Source organism: Vombatus ursinus, unplaced genomic scaffold (genome assembly GCF_900497805.2).
Source record: "Vombatus ursinus unplaced genomic scaffold, bare-nosed wombat genome assembly UNPS02014832.1, whole genome shotgun sequence".
NCBI lineage: Eukaryota > Metazoa > Chordata > Mammalia > Diprotodontia > Vombatidae > Vombatus > Vombatus ursinus.
The window spans coordinates 44,130,103-44,145,097 of record NW_020954610.1 but is presented as its reverse complement, the minus strand read 5'-3'; the positions used below and the strand labels follow the sequence as shown (position 1 = coordinate 44,145,097).

The following is a 14,995-nucleotide window of genomic DNA, read 5'->3' as shown; positions in this document are numbered from 1 at the left end:
CAGTATCAACAGTATCCTTCCCAACAGTCCCAGGAAGAAAGCTTTAGAGAGAGAGTTCTTAACCTTTTTTGTGTATCTTGTAGGGGCCCTTTTGGCAGTCTGATGAAGCCTGTGGACTCCTCAGAATAATGTTTTTAAATATATAAAATAGGATACAGAGAATTACAAAGGGAACTGATTATATTGAAATACAGTTATCAAAATAAATTTTTTAAAAGATTAAAACTGCTGATTCGGAGAGAAGAGTATAAAAACTTAGGATTGACACAGTAGCCTGTTAGCCATTTCCTAAAGAAAATGGATTTATAAAGTGATATGTGCTAGGTGGCACAATGGATAGATTTGGAGTTAGGAATAACCCTGGCCAAGTCACTTAACATTTCCTGACCTCAGTTTCTTCATATGTAAAATGAGGATAATTATAGCATCCCTTCACAGGATTATTGTGATAGTCAAATGAGATAGCATATATAAAATATTTTGCAAACCTGAAATTGCTACGTAAATGTATATTACTTTTGTAGGATCATATATTTAGAGGCATAAGGGACCTTGAGTCACAGAGTCTAGGCCCATCATTTTACAGATGAGAAACCTGAGCCTCAGAGAGGTTTAGTAAATTGCCAATGTAAGTATTAGAGGTAGTATTTATGAACCTAAGTTTTCTTCACTTTAATGGTAGCATTCTATCAGCTATACTTACCATTTTTTTATTGGTTAGCTGTTTGGGAATAGTTTCAAATTGCTCTCCAGAATGGTTATACCACTCCACCAAGAGTGCATTAGTGTCCCAATTTCTCCACATCTCCTCCAATATTTGTTGTTTTCCAATGATCTCTTAACTGCCAAACTGAATAGTCATTTCAATCCTCATCCTTATTGACTTATTTGCAGCATATGACACTGCTGGATCGCCCTTCCCTCCTGTATACACTCTTCCTCTCTAGGTTGTGGTACCACTTAATCTCTTCTGGTTTTCCTGTTACCTACCTGACTATACCTTCTCAGTCTCTGATGCTGCATCATCCATATCATATCCAGTAACTGCAAGCATACCCCAAATCTCTGTCCTATACTCTCTTCTCTTCAATTAAAACTTCCATGCAGATGAGTCACAAATTCATATAACTAGACTCATCTAATCTTTTCTTTCCTAAGCTCTAGTCCTACATATCCAATTGCCTACTGAATATTTCACATAGGTATCATAGGTAGCTCGGGGTCATGTGACCAAAAAGATGGAGGACCAGACATGTTTTCCTTTCTTCATGGCCTTTCAAACATCTCCAAAATGTGCACTTAGCACAGTGCTTTACACACAGAGGTCATTTAATAAATGCTTCATTTATTCAACCATTCATGAACTCATAGCCTTCTTTCTCCTTTGTCTTTTCCTGTAACTTTGGCCCTTGGAGCCATCTTTTTCTAATCCTTAATCTACAGATTAGAACAGAATAGAACAACTATTCCTAGTTGTTCAGACTGGAACAAACCCCCTGATAAGTGTGTATTGGCTAGCTCTGCTCTTTGTGGCAAAATTTCCCCTCCTACCCAGCCTTACATTGTCATCTAGACCAGGGCTTCTTAAACTTTTTCCACTTGAGCATTCATTGGCATTGCATGGTCTGAGGGCGTGCACAGTGCAAAGTGCAATGAAGTTGCTCAGTGCTACATGGGCAAGTGCTGCCAGAAACACCTTGGATTCTTTACATGTTTGATTTTTAATTCATTTTTGGTCCTTGTGCTCTCAGAAACCTTTCACTGTTGCCAAATTTTTCGAGACCACAACCCACAGTTTAAGCACTGAATTCTAGACCAGTCTCTGGTCTAAAGAGTCTGGCTAAACCTTCATGATGCCTTTCCCTAACCAGGCTTACACTCTACTGGGGGCATAGACACAATGTAAACATATAGTTAGATTCAAACTATATGCAAAATAGAAATTTAGAAGGGAGGCACTACTAGGTAGAATTAGGAAAGGCTACTTATAGGTCCCTGAACTGAAACTCTAAGGGAGACAAGATGCAGATGTGAAGAGTGAGAACAATCCAGGCAAGGAACACCCACCCTATGTAAAGGCATATTGGTAGGAGATGAAATGGCATGAACTGGCTGGCTTTTAGGTCAATTTGACTGGGATGTAGGGTTCATGAGGAAGAATGTGTTGATCTGCCTGGAATGATAGGCTGGAGTATCACTGTAAAGGGCTTTAAATGACAAAGAGAAACAATTAACAGAGAACTGTTGAAGCTTTTTGAACAAGAGAATGACCTTGTCAAAACTTTGCTTTAGGAATATGATTTGGCAGCGGTGTGGAAGATTAGACCAGGGAGAGGATGGATATGGGAAGACAGATTAAAAGAATATTGTTTCCAACCTACCCCTTCATGGCAGTGGGAGGTCTACAGGTCTTACATGTCGCACATTTTCAGATTTTTTTCAATGTATCAATCAGTTGCGCTGACTTTTTTTCCTCTAAAAACACTACTTTTACTATATGAGATTGCTCTCTGGGAGGGAGAAGGATAGTTGGGATAACTATGGTGAGGTAAGAAACAGAAAATATCAATTAAAAATATTATTCTCAGTGGTGAGTACCTGAACTAGGCTAGTTGTGGTGGGAGAGAACAGAAGGGAAATATGATGGTTTATATCAGTGTATAAAGCAGGACACTGCAACAATAGTGATTTAAAAAAAAAAACACAACAGAAACAAATACAAGCCTTTGGTCTACTCAGGGCTCTGTAAACAGGTGCCACAGCTGTCCTTGCTAGGTTGCTGGGCAACCACTCATTTTAAATAGAAGAGACACTCCTGTGAGACTCTTGCTATAGCTACTGAGAGACTGAGAAAGACCAATGCTTGACAGAACAGTCCTGACTAAGCCTCACTATCTTGTACATTTTTGTGTCTTCTGACAATGGATGTTGGTCAAAAGAAGAAAAATTTAAGGGACAATATTTCCTTTATGACACATGAATCTTCCTAGATGATTTCTCAAGGGAAAAAACTGTATTGGCCAGGTCCCAGGCCCTTAAGTGCTTGCTGATTCAATTTGACTTTTTTAATTGAACTTAGTAGGAGATGAATGTGCCTGGTCAGAAAGCCATCCTCCTCTGTTTAATTTTTTAAAAAGCTTTTCCCATCCATCCTATTGATCATGAAGTGAAATCTATTCCCCTAAATATGCTGCAACCCTATTATTCAAGGCCACTAGGCATGAGAGATTGGATGGTGTAATTTCCCTGCTTTCCTGTGAATTACTGAACAAATGATGCCAACCTTGATACTGTACTTGCTGTCTCAGTAGTAACTTGTCCACAATGGGATCATTTCAAAGTATTTTTAAGGATAATAACATTTATAGTGTAATTAACATGGTGTCTAACCAGGAAAAGAAAGCTAAACACTTGGGAAAGGTAATACTTCATTAAATTAGGGTTTTAACCTGTATTGATTACATATGTTAACCTTTGTCCTAGAAGATCATCTCAAGTTCTCCCCTCCCGGGCCTGCCTCACTTGGCAGTCATCTTTACCCCTCAGCACCTACTTAAACATCAGCTTCAGATGGGCAGGGCTCAGCTGCAAGCACAGAAGTTCACATTAAGTTGGGAGAGGTTTTTTTTTTTAACATTACAAGGTCAATTTATATGCTAAGACCTATCATAAACCAAAAAATCTGTTATCCTCCAGACCTTCAAAATCTTTGAACGATGTGAGATGCTTTTGTGATAGAAAAAAACAAAACAAAACAAAAAACCTAGAAGCAAATGAGGTGCCCATTGATTGGGGACTGACTGAAATAAATTGTGGTATATGAATGTTAATAGAATATTGTTGTGCCCTAATAAATAATGAATATGAAGCATTCAATTAAATTTGGAAACACTTGTATAAACTGATGAAGAGTGAAGTAAGTAGAACTGAGGGAACAACATACACAATATATGGAACATACAATAACGTAAAGGAAAACAATGACATCAAATTCAGATTCATGATAGAAGGGCCATTCGTTATTTTAGAGGACTGATGATGAAATATATTCCCTTCCCCTCAATAGAGAGGTGGTAGATTAAGGGAGGGGAGAATACTGTGAAATAACAACTGGGGTGGGCGAAGCAACATTAAAACATAAAAAGAAAGAAAACAGATGACAATATTATCCCAAATTATCAAGGAAACAGGATTTCATCATTCAATTCAACACACATTGATTTAACATCTCCTGTGTCACTTGGAGGAGGGGCTGGGAGGAGAGTGGGGATGAAGGGGATAAGAGATTAGGACTATTGCCCTAGTGATTAGGGCAGTTGTTGAGGTGTTGGAAATCCTCTACTAGAAAAAGAGGGACAAGGTCTGAGACAAAGTCTTCTCAAGCACAAATCAACGGTCAAACTGTGTGGGAACCAAAGCTTCTCCCATTCACCAAAATCCAAGGGACTGAATGGGAAATAGGAAACTGGCTGCAGAAACAGCAATTTCAAGCTGGAGAAGTTAATACCAGACAGGAAATGTGTGGATGAGCTAACTGCTTGTCTGACTGAGTCTGTCCTTTTCTTCCCAGCAGTAAGGGTGGGAGTCCTTCCTTGCCAGGCTGCACCAGAGCAGCTGTGGGATTGGACACCTACTGCTGAGTTAGATGTTGTGAGGTATACAAAAACCATCTAACACATAGTATGTGATGTATGAGACCTTCTAATCTCATTGGAGAAGCGAGACATTCTAATATGATACAGCCATACCACAATGCAAGGTTTATGGCAAATATTTTTGTATGGCAAATCATCAAAGGGAATAGTAGAGACAGTAGTGTCAAAGGAAATCATTGTAAAGAGAGATCCATGTGGGTTTAAGTCAGCTAACTAGTAGTGGTGTCAGAACTTGACTCCAGATCCCTGGGCACCTACTCTAGACCTTGAACACACACTGAATGACACTTTGGTTTAAAAGTTCAGTGTGTCTTGCCATAACAATGCCCTGAGAGAGCTATGTCATTCCTGGGAAGCATGTCTGGACTAGATAGCACTGAAGTATCAGAGTTATGTATAGTAGATTGTAAGCTCCTCAAGGGCAGGAACTGTCTTTTGCCTTTCTTTGCTTAGAGTGTACATGGCACACGCAGGTGCTTAATAAATGCTTATTGACTCCTTAAGGTCATTTGGTTGATTTATGCTAACAAGCCCCTGTAAACACTGATACTTGTTGATGTAAATTTACAGTGTACTAACTGTGGTTTCTTCCATTTTATTTTTAAGGAAATGGCTATGCGATATGAAAACGTAGTATTTGCCAATGTGGATGTGGATGCTGCAGCGGTAAGACATTTAACCCCCACCCCTCTCCCAGAATAACGTCCCACTGAATACCTTGCCTTACATGTTATAAATTCACAGAATATCAGAGTTGGGAGGACTACAGTGTGGTCCAAAGCTTAATAAAAAGCATCCTTTCTACACATACGCCCCCAGTAGTCACTCATTCTTTGCTTGAAGACCTCCACTGGGGGAGGGAAGGGTGACCTACTTCTCTCCTGAAGTAACCTGTTTTACTTTTGGATATATTAGAAGTTTTGTTAGGGAACAATCCCCCCTCACTAAGCCTGAATTTGCCTTTTTCAACTTGTTCCTTTCGCTCATAGCCTTGCCTGGTGTGGTTAAGCAGAAAAGTCAAATCCTTCTTCCTCTTGAAAGTCCCTCAGATACTTGAAAACAGTTCTTATGTTCCCACCCACCCCCCATTCATTTCTTCTCCTAAACACCCTAATTATTAGTTACTAGTTTAACTAGATTAAACAAATTTCCCTGTGGGAAGTAAGTTCAGTTAGTAATTAGTTTTAATTGCAATGGAAATGTATTAGTTCATCCTTTATCAAACTGTAATGAAAACTTCTTGTAGTGCTTGGTTATATGCTGTACTATATAAGGACAGGGACCTTCCTCATCCATGTGATTTCATGGGTGAGGACACCCCCTCTACCAAGGAAGGTTGGCATCTTCTTGGTAATGCATAGTCTTACTGAGTTGCCTAGAGCAGTAGGAGGTTAAGTTGCTTGCCCAGAGTTACCCAGCTGGCTTTATGTGTCAGAGGCAGGACTTTAATCCAGATCTTCCTGGTTCTGAGGCCACTCTCTATCCACTAGGCCATGCTGCCTCACATTTTGCTATATATTAAGCTTCTATGCTTTAAATCCTAGGATGTTGCAACAGAGACAAAACTATTTTTACCACATCTTGCCCTATGGCAGGGCAGGAAAAGGGGAAGAGAGAAAGGGAAGAGGAGTGTGAGTTTCTCATTGTATTTACTTTACACAATTTTGAAGATTTTTTTTTTCAAAATTCTTTAACCCTTTTTTTCTAATTCTTGTCCCTGTGCAAAAGCTAATGTTGTTTTCTCACCAAAAATGTAATATTGGAGAACCATGGAGAGGTCTCAGTGATACACAATGTCTTTAAAAAAATATCCTGCTTAATGTCCATCAATTTTACAAGGAAAAAATTTTGATCATTTACAGCGAATTATTCTAATCAAAATAAAAGAACCAAGTACATTTTGTGAAAGTATGCTGACTCATCATCTGTGACTCATTAATTAACCAAGGTTGTGAAACCATTTGGATTCTCTAAAAGTCACTAACATAACTGGTTAGGACACAAAAGGATTATCATATTTCAAACTACTTGCAACAATACCAACCATTCACTGGAAACATCTTAATTTCCTTTGGAGTCAGCCAAATCAAGTACTATACATTCAGCCCGAGCTCCTATCAGCACTCTTAGCCATTGAGTGAAACCCAAAATATTCTCTTCTGATGAGTTTATTTGGTTTAATGTCTGCAGTTGCTAACATGATGAAGATTTAATTCAATTCAACGTTTTGTGTTAGGTACAAAAGTTTCAAATATAAACAAAAGAAATCATCTCCCCCCTCAAGGACCATTCTGCCTACTTTCTACAAGAAGCCTTTCTCGATCCTTCTTAATTCTAGTGCCTTCCCTCTGTTTATAATTCCCAGTTTATCCTTCACATAACTTGTTTGTACAGTTGTTTTCATGTTGTCTCCCAATCAGAGCATAAGCTCCATGAGAACAATGACTATGTGTTTTGGGTTTTTTTTGTTTTGTTTTTGCTTTTGGTTGTTGTTTTTTTGCTCTTCTTTGTATCCCTTGCACTTGTGTTTGGCACATAGTAGGCACTTAACCAATGCTTCTTAATTGACTGAGTAATAAATGTGTATTGATTGAGATATAGTTGCCAATTTGATATTCATAAAAGATTTGACAATGTCACTGCCCTATTCAAAAAACCTTCAAATCAATTTTTCCAATGCCTGTAGATTAGAATACAAACTTCTCAGCCTGGCATTTCAAGCCCTACACAATCTAGTTCCCACCTAGAATTTCAGCCTATTTTATATTACCCGCTACTTCATACACTCTCCATTCCAGTCAAGGTTGCCTGATAGCTATTGCCTGTGCTGGACATTCCATCTTCTGCATCAGGCCTGTCCTGCACGCTTGGATTACACTCCTTACTCTTTATCTCTCCTACTTCTTAAAATCCCTGGCTTTGTTCCAAGTCTCAGGTCATGAGTTGCATCTTAATCCCCTCAATTGTTAATACCCAGTTCTTTCTCCTCAAATGATCATATATGTACATGTCAGTTTGGATGCTATAACACAAACCCCCACATACCCAAAGTAGACTGTCTTCTTGTATTTGAGGCCAGCTTTCTTATCTGAGCATTTCTGGTAATTTTCTGTTATTTATTTACTTATTTTTGTTTTGTTTTGTTTTTGAGGCAATCATGTTTAAGTGACTTGCCCAGGGTCACCTATCTAGTGAGTATCTGAGGCTGGATTTGAACTCAGGTTCTCCTGACTCCACAGCAGATGCTCTATGCACTCTATCACCTAGCTGCCGCTGTTAGTTAATTTTTTTTAACTCTGCTGAACATAAACCTAAGTTTGTTTTCATCTAGAAGAAGGGAGAACTCATTATGTTTATAACTAGAGTGAGAATTAAGTAAAACATATCCCACATTCCTATTCAGTTTTTGAACCAACAGAAACCTATAACTCTGAATGGCATTTGATTTGCTTTTTGAAATAAACAAATTTGTCATTCTTATGTAAAGTGTTGAGTCTGTATTTTATCCATTATAACTGCTCAAATAGTATTGGTTCAATAGAGGCCTCAGTTTTGCATAACTATAAAATGGGGAGAGACAATAACACTTTTGCTACTTACCTCACAGAGTGGTTGTAAGGGTCAAATGAGAAAATATGCATGTTCTATGAATATTTGGTATTATTATAAAACTTGTATGTGTTCTAAAGAAATCTTAAATGTTTTTCTCACCTCTTACTAATTTCAAGGCCACATAAGGTATACCCTAGAAAACCTTTACAAGGTTGGGTAGAATGGAACTCTCTGTCTCCCCTCCTAGTTGCTTTTCACAATACTAACACTGTCATGTGGAAAGACAGTTTGCTGGATGCCTGAAGCATTAATACAAGAGTGGCACAGTTTCTTGGTTGTCAAGCTGCAAGGAATTCCTGGAGGGAAGGGAAATCTGTCACAGTGTCCTACTTCCGGTCAGAAGAGATATGTTCAAGTCCTCCAATGGGACACAGTATCTTCTATCCCTATGGGCAATAATTCATGGTTACTTCAAGGCATTTAGAATGATATGGTAAAGACTAACCTGAAGGATAGGATGCCCTGTTGTAGACAGAGGGGATATACATTAGTGATTGACACCCACCATTTTTTCCTTCTTTCCTAGGAGGTGGCCTGTTCTTGTCAAGTCAAAGCCATGCCCACATTTCAGATGTATAAAGAATCCCAAAAGGTATTTTACATTCTGATAATAACTGGTAGTGGTTATATTCTGATTCTGGCAGAACAGGCAAGCCAGCCATGTTTCTTTAATAACAGTCTACAAAAGGCTTAGTGTAGGCAGGCTGTTGATGAAACACTCTTCTGTATTTTGATAAATTAACTGAGCAGTGGAGAAAAGGCATTCAAATGTGGAGTGGTTTATTTAGGGCTCTTGGGAATTGCCTGAATTTATGTGTCATGGACCTCTCTGAGCTTCATTATCTGTAAACCTGGAATAATAGTGATTACACTATCTACTTTGCAGGATTATTATGAGGTTATTTAAACTTTGCCAAGCTTGAAGCACAATGTAAATGTGAATTGTTAAGTGATAATTGGTTGCATATTGAACAAAAACTTAGTTTGACCTTGTTGTATCACAGAAGGAGCGTTATTCAAATCTGTAAATGACCCAAGGCTAAATGAGATAGCTAATAGAATTCATAAGAACAAGTATTTGAAATTATTAATGCAAGACTGAAATGACCAAAATAAAATTCCATAAAGATAAATGTAATGTTTGGTATTTAAGTTCAAGAAAATCCATTTCAGAACTACAGAATTGGAGAGCTCTGGATTAGTAGCAGAGTTGGTTTTGGGTTTTGTGCTTTTTGTTTTTTAAAATATAGGGTTTTTCACTGACCTTACATAAGTTTGATATGAGCCAATAGTTTGATGTGGCTATGAAGAGAACTAATGTAATATATTAATGGAAGAATATGGAATTAAACATGAGTGGTGACTACAAAATATTGAATTGAGTCCCTAAGTAGAATTATTCCTTCCTAATCATATATTGGATAGGGTCAAAATCACATGAAATAATAGTCCTACTATGCTTTGCACTATTCAGATAAATCACTTTTGGAGTACTGAGTTTAATTCCAGGTACCACCTTTAAGAGGAAAGTTGTAAAAACCACTATTAGACTGAGGAAATATTGGGGGGGGGGGAACATAGCAGGCATCCGGTGGAGAGGTGAGCAGTTTGGTAAGAGAATTTAAAACTATATCATGTCATATGATTTAAGGAGCTGGTGATTTTTAGCTTGGAAAACAAGACACTAAGGACACATGACAGTTGTCTTTAAATACTTGAAAGTCTTCATGTCCCAGAGAAAACCTCACCTTTTATAAGCAGCCTTTCCTAATCCCCCTCAATGCCAGTTTGCATGTTGTTTGCTCCATTAGATTGCAAGCTCCTTGAGAGCAAGGATCGTCCTTGTCTTTCTTTTTATCATCACTTGGCGTCATGCCAGACAAATAGTAGGTGCTTAATAAATGCTTTCTGACTCATATACTTATGTAAGCTAGAAAATGTATCTTCTCAGACTTGTTGTCTCTTGATCCAGAGGACAAAACTAGGACCAACAAGGTTTGAATTTCAAGATAGATTTCAGATCCACATAAGAAGGGTTTATCTGACAATTAGAGCTCTCCAACAATGAAATGGTATGCTTTGTGAGAAAATGAGCTCCCCATCACAGGAGGCATTCAAGCAGGCAGCATGTGGTAGTACAAAGAGTGCTGAATTACACATCAGAGGAGAACTCAATTTGAGTCCTGCCTCCCAACAGTTACTAAGCCAAGAGATCATGGATATGTCACATGATTTCCAAGAAATACAGAGTGACTGTCTACACACAAACCTAGGGACTTCTTGTGTACCAGTCATCATTGATAGCATTTGAGGTGTGTGTGTGTGTGTATGTGTGTGTGTCTGTGTGTCGGTGTGGGTGTATGTATAGATGTATATGTATATATGTACACACACACATGCGCACATACATACCTATATATTCCTCTTTGAGCTCATGTTTCATTCCATTGCTCTTTTGAGGTTAGGTCATTTTAGTTCTTCTGAGATTACTGTATGCCATGAGTAACTGCCATATAACATTAGTATTAAAGGCAGATGATGGATAGCCTGAAAATTTAAATGGAGGTGTTCCATGTGTATTTAATTCTATGTTCGATAGTAGGAGATTAATGACAGCCACTATTTGGGAAAATGAATCCATCTGATATGTGCTACATGTGTTCCAGTCCAAACCAATTCGACAAGCAATATTGAGTACCTACTATGTGCAGGTCACTGTGCTGTGGTCAGAGAATACAAAGACAAAATAAAAACAGTCCCTATCCTCAAGGATCTTACATTTAACTGAAGAGATACAATGATAGGGATATGCAGGATATTTGTGGAGGGGGTGAGCACTAAGGGGCTCAGGAAAAGCTTTCTGTAGGATATATCACGTGACCTGAATCTGTACGAGATGTCACATGACCTGGGTCTTGAACAAAGTGGATTCTCAATGGAGGTGATAGCTGGGGGTTAGCCTGTGCAAAGGCATAAAGGCAGAAGATAAAGTGCCAAGTATGCACACCAGCAAATAGACCAATCTGATAGAACATAAAGTATAGGAAAAAGAACAGTGTGAATTAAACTATAAAAAATGCAATCCAAGAGACCAGTTCAGAAACTTATGGTAAACTACAGATGATCATAGGGTCATGGAATTAGAGCTGAAAGTGACCTCAAAAAATCAACTAGTCCAACCCCCTTACTTTACAAATGAAGAAATGGATATTCTGAGAAGTCACATGACTTGATCAGAGTCACATAGAGAGTGTTTGAGGCAGCACTGGAACTTATGTCCTAACTCCAAGTCAAATACCCTAACCAATACATAACCCTTCCTCTTGGGATGTGAAGAGGGTTTCAGTTACACTGAAGATGGTGGGAATGGAGAGAAAAGGACAAATCTAAAAGAGTTTCCAAAGAAGGAATAATAAGACTTGGTAGCAGAATGGCTTTAAGGAATGAAGAAAAAGGAAAAGATTAAGGTTCCAGCCTGGGAAACTGTAAAACTTAAGGTATTACCCATAGAAAGGCAGAAACGAAGACCTTTATATGGATAACTTGAAGAGCTTCATTTTGGATATGTTTCACTTGAGGTGACAATGGATCATCCAAGTGGTGATATTTTATAGTTTGGGACCAACAAATAAAAGCTAGTCTCTCCATTCTTGATTTGATGTTCCTGCTAATTCAAGAAAGATTGTTTACAGTTTGTGCCAAGAAATGCTGCATGAAACATTGAATTTTCATATATTATTGCCCCTGAGCTAATCCCTCTTAATCTGGAAGTCCCTACTACGGGTTAAGAAGCTCAGTTTGTGGAAGGTTAATTATTTTTGTGGCTCTATTCTGATGGTATGAGGTAAACAGCAACAGAAAGCAAAAGAGTTAAATGAGTTTCTGGCTTTGGAGTCAGGGAACGGTGATTTTATTTTGTACTTAACAAATATCAGGATGATTTTTACCAAAATTTTTGCATAAGGATCCAACATTTCTATCTACAAAATCAAATCAAAGTAGATATTTATCTTGTGTGGCTACCATATTTTTTGGACTATAAGAAACTATTTTTATGACAAGTTGTACCACTATGTAATATTACATTTTTTTTAACCTCAAAAATATTCACACAACCCACTTCCCTCCCCTCTCAGTTGTCTTCTTTCTGAAAAATCATTCGTTCAGCATATTTCATTTTTGCTACAAGTTTTTTTTTAAACACATTCTAACTAGACAATAGCTGACACACCCTTCCATGGGAATTTACTGAACTTCACTGAAATTCACTTCACCTTAGACTAATGGTTTTGAACACTGGGAAAATAACTAATTGCAAAGTCTTCTGTGTGCCTTAGTTTCTTAAAGGAAACTAGTACTCTCCCTTGGAAGATTGTAATGAAGGAGATGGAAAAATTGAGCCAATGATCTTGATGGAGATTCTTATCATTGCTTTGGCATCTCAGAAAACATGTGTTAACAATCCTCTGATTCAGCCTCAGAACCATATTAACAGAAGAGAAGAAATAGTCAGATCTCTACTAGTGTGGTGGATTTGGGTTTATAGATTCATCGATGAAAATGGCATCAAAGTGAGAAAACTCAAACATCATGTACATTATGTACACATATTACATATATTATGTACAAAAATTCTCAGTCTTATTCATGGGATACCTTTTTGTTGTTGTTTTTACATTTAATGTTTATTTTATTTTTCTTAATTACATATAAACAACAATTTTTAACTTTCGGTTTTTAAAAATTTTTTAGTTTCAAATTCTCTCTCCCTCCTTCCTCCCCTGTCCTTGAGAAAGCCAGCAATTTGATACAGACTATACATGTGCAGTCATAAAAAACATTTCCATATTGGTCATGTTGCAAGAGAAAACACAGACCAAAAAAACCCCCAACACTAATAAAGAAAGTAAAAAGGTATTGCTTCAATCTGCATTCAGACTCCATCAGTTCTTTCTCTGAAGGGGGATGACACTTTTCATCTTAAGTTCTTCAGAACTGTCTTAGATCATTATATCGCTGAGAATAGCTAAGTCATTCATAGTGAAACATCGTACAATATTGCTGCTACTGTGTATGGTGTTCTCTTAGTTCTGCTTATTTCACTTTGCATCAGTTCGTGTAAGTCTCCCTAGGTTTTTCTGAAACCATCTTGCTCATCATTTCTTATAGCTCAATAGCATTCCATCATAATTGTGTATTAGCCAATCCTCAATTGATGGTCATGTCTTTAATTTCCAAATCTTTGGCACCACAAAAAAAAATGGGTTTTTTGGGAACATATAGGTCTTTTTCTTTCCCCTTTGATCTCTGTGGGATACAGACATAGTATCATTTACTGGGTATCAAACGATCTAACTCTGGGTATGTCCCAAGGCCCTGTCCTACACTCTTTTTTGTCTATACTCTCTCTCATGGTGATCTCATTAGTTCCCAGGTTCATTTATCATCTGTATACAAATGACTCCCACGTCTAGAAATCCAACCTGTCTCTCTTTCCTGAATTCTAATCCCACATGACCAACTGCCTATTGTACGTTTTGAATGGAATGTCCCCTAAGCATCTAGACCCAACATGTTAAAAACAGAACTCATTAATCTTTTCCCCAAAACCAATCCCTCTTTCCAACTTCTCTAACAAGGTGGATAAAGGAACCACCATTTTTCTAGGTACCTACATTGTCAACTTTAGAGTCATTCTTAATTCTTCACTCTCCCTTTTCTTATATATTCAGTCAGTTGCCAAACAACATCTCTCACCTCCATCCCTTTTTTGCTATTAAATGGCCACAACTCTAATTCAAGTCCCCATCATTTCTCATCTGGATTTTTGCAATGCCTCCTAATTACTCTTTCTTCTCCAATCCACCTTCCACAGCATTGCCAAAATGATATTCTTAAAGTGCAAGTGAGATCATATCATTCCTTGCTCTATAAATCCAAATAACTCCCGAATATTACCTGTGGAATTAGATACAATGTCCTCTGTTTGGCATTTAAAGTTCCTCACCACATGACTCCAACCTACCTTCCTAGCCTTATTATGCATTACTTCCCTTCACACACTGTGTAGTAGAATTGAACTAACTTTCTTACTGTTTCTCACACTTGACATTCCATCTTCTATCTCAGCACCTTTGTACAGGTTGACCCTCATACCTGGAATGTATTCTCTCCTCATACTCCTGGAAGCCTCAAGTTTCCTTGAAAGCTCAGCTCTAAAGTACTACTATGCTTCCTACATGAGGCCTTCACGATTCCCTCAACTGCTAATGCCCCTGCCCCAACACCCCAAAATATATATTGTTGCCTATTTTATGTATAATTATTTTCTGCATATTTATGTGTATACATAACCTCTAAAAAGATAAGGTCCTTGAGAGAAGGGGTTGCTTCATTTTTTTGTCTTTGTATCTCTAGCACCTAGGACAGTACCTGACATATAGTAGGTATTTAATAAAGTCTTGTTGATTGATTTATGTAAAAAAAAAATCACTCACATTAGAATCATGGTTTTCCATTTGTTTGTTATTTAGGTATAGTGTTCAATATTTTAATGAGCTGTTATTGGCTAATGTCCACAAAATCATCTTGTACAAGTTCATAGCCTTAGCAGGGGAATCAGTATTCTTTTTTTAAGGCAGCATTTTCCAGAGTTTTAAACATCTGCTTTAGAAGTCTAACAGGGATAGCTATGTGACCCTGGGCAAGTCACTTAATCTTGATTACCT

The 14,995-nt window shown here is 37.8% G+C and overlaps 1 protein-coding gene across 4 annotated transcripts in view; it reads left to right on the top strand.

Annotated features, from left to right (window-relative positions):
- The window catches only part of TXNDC8 (thioredoxin domain containing 8), a 36,513-nt gene that overhangs the window by 7,628 nt on the left and 13,890 nt on the right, over positions 1–14,995 (top strand). For 3 of the 4 annotated variants that reach the window (XM_027839094.1, XM_027839095.1, XM_027839093.1), the window contains exons 3-4: positions 5,262–5,321; positions 8,794–8,859. In XM_027839094.1, the coding sequence (XP_027694895.1) occupies positions 5,262–5,321; positions 8,794–8,859 (126 nt within the window). The remainder of the gene's footprint in view (positions 1–5,261; positions 5,322–8,793; positions 8,860–14,995) is intronic. The other variant, XM_027839096.1, reaches the window with a different exon arrangement.